We start from the raw sequence: 20,403 nt of genomic DNA, 5'->3' as shown, positions 1-20,403 counted from the left end.
GGGCAGTGGGGGGCGTGGGGCGGGGGGGGGCGCCCGCCTCTCCTGACTCCTTGCCCTCCGGTGGTATGGCCGTGGTCCTTGAATTTATGGTCACCTCCCACTGGACAAACTCTCTCCCAAAGGGTCCCCAAAACAGACAAGCAAACAAACAAACAAACAACAAAAGACAGAGAAGGGGAGAAGGGAAAGAAGCAAAACAAATAAATACTATAGGAGGAATACCCCTTAGCTGGTCTCAGCTGGTCTGGTCCCTGGGCTGTGGCTGTGTTGCTGGGGGGGCTGGCTGTCGTGTGGGAGGGTGATGGTGTCCTCCCCTCCTTGGGCTCTGTGTGTTTGGCTCCACCCCTCATAGCCATATTAATTTAATTTAATTAATATAAACTCAAATAGATATAAATTGATATAAATTAATTTAAATATCTAATTATTTAACCCATTTTTCTGTTATTGTGGCTGCCTCTGCCACTACCGCCGCCACAGTATACTATCAAACAGACTATTATCATTATTACTATATGTTGTTGTATTGTTGTTATTATTATCATTATTATTATTATTATAATTATTAAGGCTCTCACTTTTTCTTTCTTCCCCTCCCTTTCTCCCCCTCCTCTCACTCACCCCCCCTTCCCTTTTCCCACAATCAATCCATATTGCTTAGTTGCTCTCTACGTTTACTATCTTTTTCATTGTAATATGATGTTGTCATTGCTGTTGTTTGTCATTATTTTTGTTTGTTTGTTTGTTTGTCTATTTGCTTGATTTGTCTTTTTTTTCCCTTTCCACTATGTCTCGTTAACAGTATCACCAATAAAAAAAATTTTAAAAAAGGGGTGAGAAGAGCACTAATGGCTTAAAATGAAAAAAGACTAGCAATATTGTATATTTTTCTTATTATCAACCAATCTTGTGAAAAGACAAAAGCATACAGTGAATTGATCCTACTAACAAGTAGTACCTGTGTATCCAGAGCCCAACAGAGTTTATTCCTCTGTACCATAGACTTCCATTATTATCCCAAAACTATTAAAATCCACATGAATGAGACTCACTGTTGAAATGGGATATTTGATCCTCAATTACTATGAAAATGGGCATTATTATTTATTTTTTGTCAATCCCACAAACACCATTCTGATGCTTTAAATGCTAGCACTCCAAATATGTATTAATCCACCACTGAAAATAGTCCCCTACAAATGCACTATTTACTGCTGTTTGACTAATGTTTGCAAAAAACTACAGTGCCCAGATGTTTTGCAAAATTAGTGGCCTTTTTTTTTTTTTTAAATGGAAACTTCTGCCTATGACCCTGTTTTTTTAAGATTTAGAAGGAACTAATGGACTTGAGGCTGAGTGCAGTGACAGGGAAGGGAAGTTGAAAAGTATTGAGACAGACAGACTTTTGGATAGCCATATCATTTACATACATGATCATGAAAAGGGCGCGTTGGATGTATGTTGCAATAAGAAGAGTCTGCCATGTGAGTGTAGTGGTGGTACAAGTTGTTTTCTTAATATGTGTTTTTGTGTCAGGCCTCCCTTACATTGGCCTCTTAAGTTGATTGTCCTGATTTGAAACACTAGTCCCAATTAAAAGGTAGTAGAAGAGGATGGCAGTTTGCTGAAAGGCCGAGTTTTAAAGTAAAATAAATAATTGCACAGTAGTTACGAAAGTGAAGCTTCCTTTTCAAGCTGATTGCCTGAACTAGCTGGCGGGCTGCTATTCTGCCATTGTCGTTGCCCAAAGTTCAAGTATGAAGCAACCAAAACATGACCTGCTCTTTAACTCAACAGTGTGACATTGATTGAATAGAAAAGTCTTCTCCTGGGTCTCAAGCCCTCTCCTGCTATCCTGAGGGGATTACTCACTAGTGTTTTTCAGTTGTTCTTAAAGACAGACGTTTGAAGTAGCACTAAGATAATTCTCAGTCAGCGGGGGGTGGTCTGTTAGGAGGTGTCGTCAAGTTAATTGGTTGGTAATATGACAATGGCCCAATCGAGCAGCATGGGGGCGGAAAGCGATTTACTGTTTCAACTCTTTTGGTGTCACAGTCTGTATACACTGTGTTCTTTCTGTCCCTGTTTTCTCTCCCTCTATTACTCTCTTACCATTTTCTTTCCCTTACCGCTTGTCATCACTTCGTCCTCTCCTTTTTTTTCATGATCTCCTTCTGTGTCCCCTGCTTTCCCTGCTGTCTTTCTCTCTGTATCTAAGTTTGTTCAGTTTAAATTTCTTTGACAGCATTAATGTTGCACTAAATATACTGTCAAGACATTTAAACGCATCAGGATTTGATTAAAACCAAGGATGGAAAGCAAGTGAATGAATCGATTTGTTTTCTTTACTCTCTCTCTCTTGTTCAAAGTGTCTCTTTCTGTCCACTTTTCAGTGTTTTTTTTCAGTGTCTCTCCATCCTTCTCTTCCTCCACTCATGTGTGTCGCCCTGCATATGTATGATATTAGAAGTCTGAGATAGTTGAACCTCACTAAACTTCAAAGCTTCAGGCGATGGAGAAAACATCAAAGTCAAGTCGAAACAGTGAGCAGTGACTTCAGAGTTTCTCAGCCCGTATAGGCGTCATTAGACTGCTCAGTGCTCAAATTGTAAAATGTAAATGCCAACATGCACAAACAATCAATAACACAAACACAACTGAAACACTCAACAAAATGAAAAATAAGAACATCATCCATAGACAGAGCAAATGGTTCTCTACCAGACGAAGCTTTTTTTATTCCTTACTAAACAAAGTTAAATAGTAAAAACGCACATTTTCCTTGACAGAGGGAAAAGCAAATGTCACCTCTCCTTGCTGGGCATATGTACAGTCTGTAGAATAAGTTATTGACAGAGATTGTGTCCATTAGCCATTCTCTGTACTTCCTGCCTGTGGCAGTATGATCATGCTTGACCACTTCAAATGCAGACAAGGAACTGAGGTCAAATTGTGGAATTCCTATTTTTGAAGCAGATAAGTTAGTAGTTTGAGAAATAATGTGTATGTGGCATGGCTGAAGCTAAGCTAATGTGCAAATGTTTTATATAATTTATAATTGTTGTTCTAAAGCTGTGTTCAGACAGGAAGCAAAGCAAATTTATGCTTTAGTGGGAGGTTGCGCTTCAACAATGGGATTCTCAGTGGAGTGCTAAACCCAAAATCCAATTGGCATGATGCAAATTTATGCTTTGCATCATTCATGCGAAACATTTTCAACTCACACAGACACATTTGCGAATCAGTTCTCACCGCCCTAGATAAATTTATGTCAAATTGCATCTTTCAATTGACTTCATGTGAACTTGTGACTAAAATTAATATCCTTCTAAAATTAAAATTTTTCTCTCTTCTATTTCTTAAAATTAAATTGCTTAAAAACAATGTGCAAATTAGTGAGTGAGCTTTAGAGGTGTTTTTTCGGCGTATTTTTTACATTTTGATAGAGCCAGGCTAGCGGTCTCCCCTGCTTCCAGTCTTTATGCTAAGCTAAGCTAATCTCCTCCCATGTAACCTGGGAAAACTCAAGTTTTTTTTAAATGCTGACATATGATTTTTCCTGCTGCATTTATGAGAGTTTGAACTCAATAATCAATAGGAAGCAGCTTGGTGTCAATAGCTTTTACAGTTTGATATGAAAAGACAAGTTTGGACTGAAAATGTTCATCATGTTGAAGACTGTACACATGTAAAAGCTTTTAAAGACATTAGTGAGGATATGGCTGTAGTTAGATTTTACTAAGCATAAAGTTGTGGTTGGACCAGTTAATCCTAGATATTAATCTGTGTAACTAACAAAGTTTTCCTGGAAATGGGAATACGTGTTAAACAGGTTACATAACAAACACAGACAAAAGTATGAAACCAAATTCAATCGCTTTCAAAATTCCCAGAAACGGTGAAAGTGAAAGACTCAGCTGTACTCTCACATATCTCAGTTAATATATTAAACCCTTTAAGAGCACAATAGGGTTGAACATTCACTTTGTTGGCCGTAACTTTGACTTTATTGGTTAGCCGGTTGTACAAGAAGTCAGGTTCAATATCTCATCTCGTGACATGTGCCAAAGTGAGTTTTTGCTTTGCCCAGATAACACTGTGTTTTGTGGTTTGATAAAACTCGAGGGCAGATTCATAGACACACATAAAGTCCTTTGCCAAATTTACCTTGACCCGCAGGTTTTTTTATGAAGTTCCTTCCTAATCCTCGCAGCCAGGACAAATTCCTCTTTGACTCACTGGTAAATATTTAGTAAATGTTTAAATGGAAGGACACCCAAGTTGAAATGTCGTCTGTTACGCCAGAAGTTAAAGATTACAGGGCAAGATTAAATTTACTCTCTGTGTTCCTTATTTTAAGGCTGAAATGTTTTAAGACGCTTTATGTTAAGTGACAGGGAAATCTGGTTTGTCTTGTTGTTTTTTACTAGACTCAGTTCCATGTGGCATCCTTCTGAGGAATTCTCTCTTCATTTTAGCAGATGTTTAAACTGTGTATAAGGAAAGGAGGGGCACAGCGATGAGAAGAGATGATAAAAGACGATTCAAGAGGAGTGAAGGAGACGAGAGGAGAGACTATCCAGAAATCAGTTTAATCATCTTTACTAAATTATTATGCTTCTCCACCTTAGCATACACCGTATACAAAGAAATAAAGTCAGGCTTTCTGTGACATTAGTGATATATTGAAATATGATATGAGTGCCTCATTATCATTTACAGTGTGCATTTAAAAATGTTATGAGGAGGCTTGGAGAGACAGGATAAGAGGAAGTGAGAAGGGTTGGAGGAGGAAAAGGAAAGAAGCGGAGTGAAGGAAAGCAGGAGATGAGTAAAGATAAGGAAAAGGAGAAGACAGAGATGTAAAGAGACAAGAGGAGAAAAAGAATTAGCTCCTAAAATGGATGAAATCTATCTCTTTTTTTCTTTCACCATTAGTCTGTGTCATTACGAAAGCAACAGACTTAAAAAACCTCAGTGTCAGCATGTGAGACTTGAATATCCACAGAAAACCTTTAAAAGCGGAGAGATGACTCGCAGCAGAACCAGCATGGTTCCTCACAGTATGACATTTTTCTACAGTATGTCAGTTTAACCTTGACAAGTTTTTGAAAGGATGAAAAGATACACTCTTTCTAATTCTCCTTCTCACACCTGGGTCAAGTGCAAGCCTGCATACTATGAGATGATATGATAAGATTACTCACATACTGGTGCAGGAGAATCTGCCTTACAACTGTAATGATAGAACCTGTTACTGTAGCATCTTTCTTTTTTAGTTTTTAGAGTTTTAACTTTTACTCCTGCATCGTTGGTTTGATGTGGAGAACCTATTTGTATTCCACATTTCATCACATCTTTTACCTTTCTAAACATGCAGCTCTTGTGGCCTAGAGAAGTCCGACTGTTAGCCCTGCCCATTTACAGCATTTTTAAAATGGCTGCAGATCAGCCGAGAGAGGGCACTTTGTGGCACTGTGACACTGGCCCAATATTTACACACACTTCAGTGTAGGAAACATGATTGTGTTGGAGCCAAGGCTGTAGACCTGAGATGTGAGACTTGGACTTGGTGAGACTCTGAACCACTCTTCCTTTAGTTGAGACTGAGGTTGAATACCGGGAATTTTTTCCAGAATTTCTCTCCAAAGTCTGGTTTTGTTTCCTGGGAGAATTATCTGTGGGGTCACTGGATTTTAGCATGTGTATGCTTGTGTGTCTGTGTATTCACATACTATGTGTACACTGGAACACCAATGGCAAAATGGTGAAATATTCTAGATTAAGTAAAAGAAGGGAAGTGCAAAATCTGTAAAGGTAAATGGTTCAGCTCAATAGGGACAACAAGAACTCCATCTTAGAGCAGAAGGGCTGATTGCAGACTGGTGTCCAACAAGTAGAGCATCAAGTGCATAAAATCCTCCTAATGTTACAACTAACCTAATAACCTCAGGTCAGAGCAGTAAAGATGGTCCAACACCTTTGTAAAGCCACTTGGATGTAAAACAGGTGAGAAGGCTAAAAGAATTAAAGCATCACAGCAAAACGTTCAACTCTACTTGAGACTTGACTGCCAGAGGACTTAACTTGACTTGATACTCAAAGACAAAAATGAAATATTTTAATTATTGACCTGGTAAAATCCCAGAACATAAAGTAAATAAGTAATACGGCAATAGGCAGGCCTTGCATGGCCGCAAATACTCAAATTTTGCATTGCATTTATTTTGCGTTTTGCCTTTGCATTGAAAGAACCCAAATAAAGTAAAACACACTATTACACAGCTTTAAAAGGAACGTGTTCAAATGTTCTGAGACCTGAAACACTTGTGAGCGACTCGCAATTCGCTTATGAGACTTGATTCGAACCTTGCTTTGTCAAGACTTAAAAACAGCTCTGGTTGCAGCCAGTCTGTGCAGTAGTGCAACAGAAATTATTCCATGTTGAGTCATCATCTGGATTTAGGCAGAAGCACGGTGGGCCAAAACAGACAATAAAGCGACTAATTCTAACCATATTTGTGTGTTTTTAATGTCATCTCATCTGTCAGCGCATTTAAGGAGATTAGGGTTTAATTTGAAATAGGCTTATAGTTTGCTTTATTTTATTGAAGACACAAGCATTTCAGCAATAGTGTCATTAATGTTATTACTTTAAAATTTATATTTTGACATTTCTGTCATGGGACTGGTGTTTATGTACACAGGATTGTTCAATGAATAGAATACAATCACTGCATAAATCACATCTGTATGCTGGAACAGACCTACCAAGCTTGGATCTGCATATTTTATATACTGTATATGGTGATAATCCTGTGAGAACAACTACCCTTTGATCAAGTGACGGACTGATCTCCATTCAAGCAGGACCAGACTTATATAATTCCATACATTCAAGTCCATCTCGCGGTCATCTAATTAATGTGCTGGTCCCTAGGTGATTCCCCATGTTCATGGGCCATGCCATGCAAGCCAGAGATGCTAATGTAGCCCCAATATCACTCTGAAACTTTGCCAGAAGATGGCAGATAATGTTCTCTCGAGGTCTAGTACTATATAACGTCAGGGGGTCATGTTGCTGCTGAGAAAAAACACCATCCTTTCAGACTGCACACAACACAAACACACATCTGGAGTCCCTCCACCTTCCTTTCCTTCTGCTCTGCCCTGTCCTTAGTCAACTCGCCTTTTATAGGCATTAGTTCTATTTTTAACCCCCATGCAACACCTGGAGCTGGTCTAGATGATCTCTCCTATCTCTGAGGGTTTTATGGAAGAGCAGATTCATCACATTCACTGGGGCTTTTCCAGGTCCCCAGTGTTGGCGAATAAAGAAAGCTGCAAAGAAAGCATGTTTGCAGAGTTGAAACCACCCTCGGTTTGGAGTAGTTTTTCTCCTAAGCCACTGGGGCCACCTGGACAGTAAAGTTCTGTTAAGAGAGATGTTAGATTGTTTCAGAGTTGGCGGTACAGTAAACAAAATGGACAAAGAATGTAGTTTCATTCGTGTTGTGAGTTTTGAAGTTGAAACCGAACCGCGTACTCCCTGAAAATTGCCCTGGGTAACCCCTGCAGCAATTTCTTACTGACTGCACTCATTTCATTCACCAAACAGCAGCTCCAGGTATCAGGAGTTGATGGTGTGCTGTCTGAAATCTTACTTCTTTATTTTTTTGCCTTACCAAATATGTTGTTGTGCTACAAATACTGATCGTACTGACATTGATCACACTCACAAATGAGTATGTAATACTTTTAATACTGTACAGCAGCAGAAGGAAACCCTAGGCTTTCCTCAGTGTTTCTTATGTGAGTGTAACCCCTATTAAACAGCAGCCAGGGACTGCCTGTGATGAACAACCAGCTGATACAAATCATCAAAACAACATCATCAAAAGACAAATACTAGTAAGAAAAATACTAGTCAGAAAAATTAAGTCATAAGAAGAAATATATCACATTCTGTTATTGCAACAACCAGATAAGTGACCACCTGATTTACACACTAACAATAAGAAAATGCAGGTATGTACATATGTAAACTCATCATGTGCACAACCTCCAGCCCAGTGCACAACCTCCATAGAAAGCACAACCTCCATAGAAAATACAAATCAATATACATCAGTAATACCCATCTGTATTCATAAAAAAACAGGACAAGAACAATTCATCATTTAAACCCTTACGATACTCTGTAAATGGTGTATCTAATAGGCCTCTCTTTGGAGAAGGTTCCTCTCCCTGTTTCCACCTCTCAATAGAGGCCTAACAGCCTCAATATCCATGAACCTACAAACTCCATGGCCAGCAGAATAAAAGCGTCTGGCTACAGGAGACCTCTCATCCCTATTTCTGATGCTACTCTTATGCTCAAAGATCCTCCTAATTCTCAATTCCCTTTTCGTCTCGCCCACATAGAAAAACCCACAAGGACATTTCAATGGTAGACTACATGTGTGGTCCTACATGTGATTCTACCCCTGACTTTCATTTTCCTGCCCATGTGGGGATGTAAAAAAATGGTCCTCTTTGATCATGGCATTACAATTCACACGGTTTGAACAAGGAAAATTTCCCGGGGAAAGAGAGAGAGAAAGAGAGCTTAAAAAATGTGTAGGCCTAACATACGTGTCTGCCCCTCAAATTACTTGATTGCTCAGTAGCGAATATGGGAGGGTTAACAAACTCTCGGTCAACAATGGGGTCACTAGACAGAATATCCCATTGTTTTCTGACAACAATTTTAACCAACTGAGAAACAGGTGGTAGTAGTCAAGTCGGCAGCCATTACACTCTAAAGACATTTGAGTTGAGCCAGTTCTCTTGATCGATCACAGAAGTATCTGTACTTCTCACTTGAGCTTCTGATTCCACATTCTGTTCGTTTTCACTGCTCAAACCTCCTGAGACAAACACACTGAGTTCATATTCTTCAAACATGGCCAAATCTCAGCATGAGGCAGCCAATAGAAGAGTCGTTTACCATGTTTTGTCCTCTAAGCTTGTAAAAATTGGAATATCAGTCTTCACTTTGCATATTTTTACTTACTTTACCTTACAAAAAGGACAGTGGACACTTGTTTTAGCATACCTGTTTAGAATAGTTTTTGCAGCTCTCTAATTGCACTGATGCTACAGTACGAAGCATATTGCAGTATGCACTGTAAGGGCTGCGACATGTACCTTTTTAAAATTCACATTTACTGAGCACACAATCAAAGAGCCGTTCAGTGAGATAGTAAGACATCCTACTGATGTATTTCTCTCAAGGCCAGAAATACTCCCATATGATATAAGGAGATTAGTTATGGAAATTTAGTAGGAGACAGCATTGTGTCAAATGGCCCACAGAGAATACATGAGCAATGCCTTTTCCTTTTTTTATGTTTTGAATTGACTTGAATAAACTCAAATTTGAGTGCACTACATTTCATTGTTCTGACTGAGTCTCCATTTTCAAGTGAATGAGACAAACGAGCATCTGCCGAAGCTGAAACCTAAAAAGAGAACATTTGGTAAAGCTATGGGTCTCAGTCCAAATTGGGTCAAATTAGGCCTGCCTGATAAGGTTAGCAGTCGCTTTCCAGTATTCAAAAACAATTTTGAACTAGAAAAGTTTAGAACAACCCTCCTTCCCTGTGATAACATAGAGGTTAAAGCATTTTAACTTTTCTTATCTCCTCCTCCAGACAACTGGAGCTGCATTCCCCTGACGCCAGGCACACCGTGGTGCTGCGGTGCCCAGATCAACCATCTGCCCTGGCCTGGTTCTCTGCCATGCACTCTGTCACATTCACTCTGGCACAGGTCTGTCTTTGATTTCATTGATTTTACAGGTAATTATCATCCTCATGCGACTATTAGAGTGAGATATTTCAGTGATTACGTACAGTGGCTACTATTCAGCTTCTCAGAGCTGCTTTAAATCTAATGTGTTCTGAACAATCGTATATATACTAAAAATTGTCATCCCACCACAGCGGGCACTGGCAGAAGTCATCCAGAACACAGCCAGGACAGGGGTTGCTGGCAGCAAAGAGATACGACACCTGGGATGGCTGGCAGGGAAGGTAGGTAGGAGTTGGTGTGTGTGTGTGTGTGTGTGTGTGTGTGTGTGTGTGTGTGTGTGTGTGTGTGCTCAGTGCTTCTAATTTTAATGGGGTGCCTTCTGTCTTTATGTGCTCCTGCACTCTAGTTCTAGCTTTGAGAAGACCAAGTTGAGTTTTAGAACTTGAAAGCGAGGACATTTTTAGAAAGTGAGGACATTTTACCTGGCAAACTACTGTTTAATTGTAAATACTTTTAGGGCTCTTTTGTGTGAAACTTATAGATGACACGATATTTGCTTGTTTTATAAGATGTGGGTTTTATTTTAGACATAAGTTTGAAGGTTTTGTTTCATTTGTATTTTGTTACTTAATTGCTCATTTCCAGATTTACTCTTAATGGTCTTGTTTTTAGGTTTGTCACTTATGATCAGCCATTTATGTATCAGTTAATCAATTGCATTTACATTGTCATGCTAATGGCACAGCTCTAGGCGTGACAGTGTCGGTTGGTATAGCTCCACCACTTTGGTCCAGACTGAAATAACTCCACAATGCAAAGGTGGACTGTTATGAAATATTGTAACGACATCCATAGCTTCCAGAGGATGAATCATCATGGCATTGGTGATCTCCTGACTTTTCCTCTAGCACCACCATAAGCATCCTATTTGTGTTTTTGAGTGACATTTCTTGACAACTACTGGGTGAATTGCCATTAAATTTGATAGTGAATAGTGAGTTTGTGTCAAAAGTGTTTTCAACTGTTCCGAGCTGCTGGGTGAAAAGCTGGCTGTCATCGAGAGAAGCGAGACCAGATAATCGTTCAAATTGGGACACACTATTGAACAATCTTTCCTCCGAGATATTCATGACGCTGCACTCATTTGTACTTTAATAAAAAAGTGACGGAAGTAATTTTTTCATTCTGTCACACAATTACTGACAGAATGAATTTAAATATGTCTTTCATATGTTGTCTGCTGTTACCTGTCAGACTGTGCATGGCCAAGAGACATCATGCATAAGATCAGACACTGGATTTAGGTTCACTTGAGGATAAGGGTCGGGGCTGGCACTATGTCATTGAGGGTCCTCACAAGTATAGAATTACATCTGTGTGTGTGTATATGTGTGTGTGCGTGTGCGCGTGCACCTTTACACATGTGTGCATACATCTTTGAAATTCACACAAGCAAGAACACACACAGCTAAAGCTTCACTCTATTTCATACACAGACACACACCTGTACACACACACACACACATACCTGTCTAGTATAGTCCTCATGAATTTGCCAATATTTGATCCTTAAAATGCAGTACAATACTGTTACTTAGCAACATATTCTCATTATGTTAAACAGCTGACCCTTGACCCTCTTAATCCCACGATATGATTGGCTGAGGCAGAACTTCAAAGAGCAGCTTAGGATTCCATGGCTGGGCTGCAGATAAGCTCTCATAATGAGAATAGTTATGGAGCATTGTAAAATGAAATACAGGGCTGTGTGTGTGTGTGTGTGTATCTGTGTGCTCTAAGTTAAGAGATTAACAGTGTGTGTGTATGTGTGTATGAAAAGCGATGAGGTTTGCTTAATAGGAGGGATGGGTGGGCGAGGGGACACAGCAAAGCAAATATGTAGAAAGTGTATCTGCACCTGCACACCAGCCACCTTTATTTTTAGCTAATTTCCCACCAGGTACACAATATAGAGCATCCATGTAACTGCCTTATAACAGCCCACATTAGTTTCTCCCTTCAATAAGATCTTGAGAGTGAAAGAATAAGATAAATAATGTTTGCATAGCCAGCCACCCATGGATTATGTTGAGAGGTGGCTTTTACATATTTAACACACACACACACACACATACTATTCCTCTCTTTGACATAACATTAGTCGCATAAAACAACTCGCTGCCGCACATCCATTGATATCTCTGATAAAATACCTGCTTCCACCTGAGGAAGATTTTAGTGTTGGTGACAAATAGAGGAGAGCAATCCTGCAGCGTCAAAGTAATGGAGGTTGTGCTTTATTCAAATTCAAATTGAGCAGCTTTGCAGGATTGATTAATGGCTTGAAGGATCCACTGCAATTAGATCAGAATCCAAGTAATCACTTATTAAATTCATTCATCAACTAAATTCAAACTTTTACTGGGTACACTATCACAATAATTTGCATATGTTTGATATAATTATAGAAATTCATACTTAAGACTCATTTGCGGCCACTGGTGAGACTCAGTAAGCAATTTTAATATATTACTTTAAGCAGTGTTAATTTATGTACTAAACAAAACAGTGAAATAATCTATTGACAAAAATTCAGACAGTTAAATAGCTGAATACAGCAGTCACCCCATGACCTGCACAGGATACATTAAGTGGGTACAGAAAATAGATGCATGGATACAGCCGTGTCATTGTTTGTTTGTTTGTTTGTTTGTTTGTGCTGCAGACAGAGAGTGAGAAGGAGTGCTGGAAGCCAGTGCTGGTGGTGGTGACAGAGAAAGACCTGCTGCTGTACGACAGTGTACCACGAGGCAAGGAGGCCTGGCAGAGCCCGGCACACACTTATCCACTACTAGCAACACGGTAGGTCCACATTTAAATCCACAGAAGTCACAAACACAGTTATTGCACTACAAAATATTAAAGATACATTGTTCCATTGTCATGTAATAGTATGAAAAATAAGTCATAGCTTGATGTTAAAACCAACACACACGTTGTATATCTATAGATAATTGATATTACTAAATACCATTGCACTGCTGTGGTCCAGACTTGAATATCTTGACACATTTTGAATGGATTGCCATAATGTTTGGTACAGACATTCATGTTCCCCTCTGGATGAATTTTAATTACTTTCTCTCTCACTATCTCTCAACTTTTCATTTAGCACCATTGTCAGGTCAAATTTTTTGTTCAATACTTTGGTTTATGAGCAAATGCCTGCAGAACTAATGACAATCCCCATCAGCCTCAGCTGCACTTTGTGTTGTGCTGATTTGCTTGTCAGCAAATGTGAGCATTGCTAACACACTAATCTAAGATGGAGAACTTGGTAAACGTCATGCCTGCTAGACATCAGCATGTTCACATTGCCACTGTGAGGATGTTTGCAAGGCTTTAGCCATCTTACAGAATTGTTTACCGTGACTATAGACTTACAGTCTTGTTGAAGTAACTCTTGCACAGCTTGTGATGTGTCTTTTGTAACTTGCAGCTTAGTCCTTGATAATAGTTTTGACCACCAGTTTTTATGAAAGTCAGTTCAAGATGTGATGAACTGTTTGATAGGAAAATACCACAGTGAGGAAAAAATATCCTCATAACAAGAAAGTGTTAGTTAGAAAGTTTCTCAAGTTTTTCTTTTCATACAGCAAGACAATAATTTCTATTGTAGTATGGCAACTGTAATTTAAATATTCTACACTATATGACAGTGTATGTGTTTCTCCAGTCTGGTCCACTCTGGCCCTGACCGAGGCTCACCTCACTCTGGCACGGAGCTGTTCTTTGCCACTCGGACCGGCACACGCCTCGGCATCGAGACATACCTCTTCCGAGCTGAGACCACCAAGGATCTGTCCCTGTGGACTCGACATATAGTCAACGGGTGTCACGCTTCAGCTGAGATGATCAAGGAAGTCACTACAAGTGAGTCCAGATACATTACACATAAACATGCGGATTCACTATCACAGCTTTAAAATGGATAAAGACATGTAGAAACAAACACACTCTGACACTATGAACTGTGACAGGAAGACTCAAACATGTAGCTGACAGATAAAAGCACGTGTATGGAGTCAACTGAGCTGCACAGGTCACTGTGCTGGATTCTGTGATGCCTCCTCGACGTGTTCAGGCGTGCTGCAGCAAAACATATCCTGAGAGATTTAAGAGGCTGCAAGGGTAAGTACTGCCTGAGGTCTTGCAAGCCTAAAATAACGTCTAAATCCAGCGTATAAAGCCAAATTTATACATACGCACACACTGCACAAGCTCTCACGTCCACTCGTACACTGAGATAGAAGAGGGGTTGTGATATAATATGACAGCCATATGGAAGACGCGGACAAAGCACTTGCTATTTATGGAAAGGAATGCTATTCGTGTATGTGTGTGTGTGTGTGTGTGTGTGTGTGTGTGTGTGTGTGTGTGTGTGCGTATAATGTTTGGCATTGCATATTGGCTGTCCAGGGAATTCCAACAGAATACCCCCCTCTCCGTCTTTGCTTCCCTTTCTCTCCAAGCACAAAATGTCCTGGGAACTGCATTTTTCCCCTGGGTCCCCCTCCTCTCCCCATCTATAAAAACACTGTGCCAAATTAAGTTTCACTTCAGACTCCACTCATATACGAAACGGAGTGTATCCAGCAGCCAATGATGCAGGGTGTCAACTCCATACCCCCTCTTTCTCACTGCTGTTTCCACATCGTTTGGCGCCACCAAACTCTCGTTAGAACTCTTCGAAATCGTCTCCGCAACCATTGATCCAGGTGTAAATGTTACGCTGTGATGAGCATAGCAAGGCTTCGTTCACGTCTGTAGGGCTCGGTTTGAATTAAACACTATCTAAGGTGTGTGATAATCAGATTTTGTATGTCATGGTTGTTAGCAGGAAAATGTGAATGTTAAAAGGACATCTTATTGAATGCCATGACAAAACGCTGTCTAGACTGAAACAAGCTGCTCAGTATTGACATGGTGTAGCTTTTGAGGCACTGTCACAGTAGGATCAACAGATAAAGTTTATACCTCTGTTTATTGATTTTTTTTTTTTTTTTTTTTAATTCTTTTTTTTTTGTGGCCACTTAGGGACAGCGGAAACAAGCTGTAAACACAACACTGACGTATTTTCACTTTTTAAGTTTTTATGTTGATATGGCAAACTTTCCAGCATACACTTGCTTATTTACATATCCAGCAGATACAGAGCACAAGAGACGTTTTTAGGTGTAGGTGAGCTGGAGGGGTGTCAAAGATAAGGAAGAAATATTTTGTAGTTAGTTACGGTCACACAATGTACTTTTTAAAGACCGTCACTGACATCCAATTTGTACATTTTGCTGTTAAAAAAATCCCTCTGCTCACTCTGTACTACCTGATGCTGAGAGTCTATAGGCAGTCTGTAGAGGGGCACTCATTGGGGCTGACGCTCCCTGTCATATCATGAACTGTGCTTGCTGGCTGCTGCTTGTTTTGCAACCCTGCAGTTAATTTGCTCACACCATTGTGAAAGAGTCACGTATGAGTTACCAGGTTACTTATTTTCCATGTAAACATCATAATATGATCCACAGCAGGATAAGACCCATAACCAGGATATGATTAATATGTGCACAGGTGCGTCCTCAACTCCAGTCACGTAGTAATCAGTAAGTCAGTAGGTTTAACTAAAGGATAGCTTACAATTATAAATGATTACACCCTGAAAGCTGAAACAGAGTAAGGATTTACAGATCAGGACCAATAAATCCAGGCATTTTGATTAATAGTTATTGGCTATAAATCCAATAATCCATTAATACTCTGACCACACAGCATTGTCAATAAGTGACCAAAAAAAAGCCAAAAATATATAAAAACAGCAGTCAGTAGTAGGAAGCAGAAGTGAACCAGTTACACAAAAACACCAGAACAGATACTAAATGAACCTTAGTCTGCTGTTTGATGCTGAACGGATAGTGTGCAGTGAGTTTTCAGAGTTTTTCCTGCTAGTATGTCTGGAAGTGATGAGAGTGGGAGAATGAATCAAAACTGTAAAACTAAAACAACAAGCTGACAGATGCTGACAGGCTCGATAAAGCCCTGTAGTTTTTCTGTTGGTCCATCAGTACGAGCGACACCTTTCATGTTGTCATTTGATTCATTGTTAATATAAGAATATTTATCACAGCATCTTTACATTTATAATTCTGATTTAGGATACATGTCAGTGACACAGGCCAAAAGAATGATCAAAGATGAGAATTGTTTTGAAACTTTATTGCTCACTATTGAATTTCTGCCTGAAATAGATCCCATAACTTTCCTGAAACAGATTGATGTTAGCACCGAGCCCTCGGTTTCTTGTTGTGGAAGTAGGAAAGTAATTTACACTTGCCCGAGGAGGAGTGTGATAATGCATACCAAAGTGCATTCACTCATTTTTCAGCACTGCCACTTGAGGAGTCATTGCGCTGACCTTGTCAGCTTTTCATCTGTGTTACATTCTGATAAATCACTGTGATGGTTTATTCACTGTCATGGCTCATGATAAAGATTTGCTCTGAAGATAGATTAACTCTCAATCACTCACCGGGCAGCAGGTCATTCTTGGAGGGATTTTAAAGGGGACACTTGGCCTGCTGTCGTTTATGTTATTATTATGTCTAAGGTGACTTAAACTTCAGAGGTCATATTGATATTTTCAGCAATTAGCTCGATAAGGTCCTGCATATCATACAGTCATAATGTCAAGGTTTGAACCTTGCTTATGTTTACTGCATATCTATTTTTCTGTTTTGATTATCTGTCTTCACTGCAGTATTAACCAATTTAACAAAAATCAATAATCTGACAGCCCTGTGCAGTGTTTCATGAGGTAGAGGTTTATTCTGTTCAAAAACCAAAGTGTCAAAACATCAAGTCAGGGTTTAGGCTGAGCTAAGCTAACCAGCAACTCGAAAACACTAGACCAGATACTAACCCTGTGGTTAGACTGTTTTCTCATCAGCTATTTCCGAGGTCAAGAAAGAACTTTGAACTACAGATTCAACACATAATTTTATGATCAGTTTCAGATGTATCTGCCATTAATTCCACTTCACTTGATTCCCGTATTAGCACAGGCTTGTCGTTAATGTTGTTGTCAAAGGTGACAGCTGTATAACATGTTAGATTGTTTTAGAGGTTGACTGGGACCTCCTTAATGAACGGGTAAACAGCATAATGCCTTGTGGCACTCTTTTATCACAGTGGTTGTGGAAAATTAACATAATTAACCTGCTGTGACACCTAAAATGTAGTGCCATGGGATGCAGTTTAAAAACATTAAGTACTTTACCTGCTGCTAATGTCATTTACAAGCTCAAAACATGACAGTGAAAACTGAGTTCCTGTCCCATAATAACCTTTTAGCAATTCTACTTGTCGTTCGGGTAACCGAATTAGTGCCTCCCTCCTCTTTCATTGTCTCTCTCCTTCCCTCATTCATTTCATTTCCTCTCTCTGTCTCTCATCCCGTCAGAGTTATTACTCTCTGCCCTTCTCAACCTCCTTCTGTCTTTTCCACTCACCGTCAGGCTGATAGAAGGGCTTTTGTTGCAGCCTGAAAAGCCTCTTTCTCTGCGTGTTTGTGTGTGTGCGTGTGTGTGTGTGTGTGTGTGTGTGTGTGTGTGTGTGTGTGTGTGTGTATGTGTGTGCTCTGGTGGGAAACCCTGCTTGCCCCACAGATCAAGGTTAGATAGAAGAGTAGAGTTTCACTTTTAATTTTCGCTCATGAACACAACAAAGACAACACACTCTTTGCTTCATTTACAACTGTTATGCCATTAGGGAGACATTTGTCTCGCCAAATTGTTTACACATCATTAGAATAAGAGTTGTAAGATTCATTTTTCATCATGACAGGGTGGTCTTCAGGGTTCGAGGGATATTATACTGCATATTTAGTGGTGTGTATTTGTTTTTCTGTTTGATTCAGTTTCCCTCCTATCAACATTACTTCCTGAAGTTGTAATCAACACACCAGTGTTGTTTTAGTGTGTTTGATAAGGAGAGGCAGGATTAATATTCCACACTGCTCCTGGCACAAAACTGACATTAGCACTTCCTATGTACTGTAATACTCCCAACACCCCACCTGACCAAAGTGGTTTGACAATACTGTTGCTTCTGTGGTGTTGCAATTTAAAAATATGCTGAATATTTTCCAATAGATTAGAAGTACAAGAATGTAATGCAGTAGTTTTTCACATTATATAAGCAGGGGTTAGACAAGATAAGGTAAAGAAAAAAGACCTTCAAGAAAACAAAATCAGCAGAAACACTGCTACAAAAGTTATATTTGTTTGCATGACAATTAACAGTATTTGTCAATCCATAATATTCAGTCCAATTTGAGAGATACTGAAACAAATGAACATCTCTGTGATTTTACAAAGAAAGTTTAGTCACAAACACTTCTGTTAATAAATATGTATTATTATTTTATAGCAAATATCTATACAGTTACATTTGGCTCAGCACTCTGAGTAGCAACAAGGATTCAGTTTCAAGAACTAATCCACTTTAATACACATTCATGAACGTTACATCTTAGTTAAATCAGCCCTAACAAAAGCTTAGTACTTGAAGAAGAAGTGTGAGATGGTGGAGGAGGAAGTGCAGCAGCATACAGTAGTTGGTATTGGCGTATCAGTAGGTAAATAGTGAAACGGAAACATGTGGTTATAATGGCCACACTAAACACCTGCATGAATGTGATTGGACATTACTAGTCAGCTGGTAGTCAAGCAGCCAATTAAAGATGGTGAAGGATGAATGAAGAAACTGATGCAGTATTTCATGAGGCAGAAGGAAAATACACTGATCTTGTAAAACATTCAAAACTCTGGTTGAGAAAACAACCATGAGGTACATTTAGTGAATGTTCTCGAGCTTTTTATTATATCACATGATCTTCATTAGCATATGGAGTTTGCCCAGTTATCATGGAATCAGGAAATATGCTTAATTGCTCTCTTGCTGAACGGAAGATAAGAAGATTGATACCATTCTCATGTTTGTATGGTAAATATGTGTTTAATCTGTACAAAACCAAAGTGTAAAAACGTTCAGCTCCATTTACAAATATCAGACTACCCTCTTGACATCATTTTTAAAATTGCAGTTTCCCAAATTGCAGTGCACCTGCAATTTGGGCTCTGACGACTTTGCCTCTTTGACACCCTGTTGGTTGTCTCATTTTGCTTTGAAAACTTTCATATTAAAGTGCTAATTACCATACCTCCTTTACAGCTGACTAAATGTTGCTAATTGGCAATCAAACTAATTTGACCCACCTTTGTAGTGGTGTTTATGATTGGGGGTAACTTATTTCAGCGCAAGAACATTCGTGTTAGTTAGTGATGAAATTGTTAGATTTTCATACATTGTTAAACTGTGCGGAACACAATAAAGCACCAAAAATTCCAGTCACAGAAAATCAAAATCAATTCAGCATGCATTTCTAAGACTTGATAGCATTACTGTGCAGCACAAACCATCCATCTGCCACTCCGTGCAGGGTAAATTAAACTATTTGCAAAATCTGTTTGACCATAGGCCTGGTGTGTGTGTTACTGTGTACACATTTGCCAACCTTGGTTTCATAATCGCCTTTAGATAAAGAGCCGAACGAGGAAGGGATTTAGGTGTGTATGGGGCGATTAGCGAGGTTTGACTGACAACACGGTTAAGTAGTCAAAGAATCAGCCTGTTGATAGTCGGACAAAAGAGGCTGAGGCAGGCCACAGAGAGCGACAGCACACACATATAACACACACACACGCATAGGTATTCTGTAGCCCTCAGGAAGACAAGACACACAAATATGCATCTCCATCTCTCTTTTTCATGCAAGCTAGAAAATACATTCTCACTGTCATATGTACACATATGCAAACACACAAACCGCTCCCTGTAGGTGCCATACACACACACACACACATCCTGTTCAGGCTGTCAGCAAACAATGGAAAGATAACAACTCTCTTCTCACTTGCTGTCTCTTTGTCACACAAACACTCTGCTCGGTAGATCAGATGTCGTCAAGAGAGAAGAGCTTATGCTGTAAATGAAGTTTTCAGAGTGCGGCCTTCATGTCTGCCGAGAGGGAGGGATCTCTGCTGTCAAGACACTGAAAAATAAGAATAAATGCAGCTATATCACACTGTGTGGAGATGAGACGGGTCTGTCATGAAAGCAGAGGAAAGTGATGTGTAAATTGGGAGAGTAGATAAAGATAGTACACTTAGCTTTCAGCCCAGACACACGCTGTGAAAAGAGATGAGAGCGGGAGTGAAAGTAATGGGAAATATTGTTGAACGGATAAATGACACTGCGCTTTCAGCAGGATGGTCTCCATGTGAAGAGAGTAGTCTGCCACTGAAATGTGGTAAAGTGTAATGTGTAATAGACATAGGACACACGAGTGGGAACAGAAGGGCCCTTTTGATAGATAACTAATGTATTAACAGTTGCTCTCAGTTGTCACAGCAGCAGAAAAGATACAAGACAACTGAACACAACAGAATGGTACAATGTGTTTTAACAAGGAGAGCATGAAACTACACACCGTTGCTT

The 20,403-nt window shown here is 39.6% G+C and overlaps 1 protein-coding gene across 1 annotated transcript in view; it reads left to right on the top strand.

The window, feature by feature from the left end:
- sntb1 (syntrophin, basic 1) overlaps positions 1 to 20,403 on the top strand; it is a 49,656-nt gene that overhangs the window by 20,468 nt on the left and 8,785 nt on the right. Inside the window, exons 3-6 of the mRNA XM_042424017.1 lie at positions 9,696 to 9,813; positions 9,987 to 10,076; positions 12,521 to 12,657; positions 13,532 to 13,728. Of these exons, the coding sequence (XP_042279951.1) occupies positions 9,696 to 9,813; positions 9,987 to 10,076; positions 12,521 to 12,657; positions 13,532 to 13,728 (542 nt within the window). The remainder of the gene's footprint in view (positions 1 to 9,695; positions 9,814 to 9,986; positions 10,077 to 12,520; positions 12,658 to 13,531; positions 13,729 to 20,403) is intronic.

The sequence above is a fragment of the Thunnus maccoyii genome, chromosome 10, assembly GCF_910596095.1.
Source record: "Thunnus maccoyii chromosome 10, fThuMac1.1, whole genome shotgun sequence".
Lineage (NCBI taxonomy): Eukaryota > Metazoa > Chordata > Actinopteri > Scombriformes > Scombridae > Thunnus > Thunnus maccoyii.
Note: the sequence above shows the minus strand (reverse complement) of the source record. Positions and strands in the feature narration are given on the sequence as shown.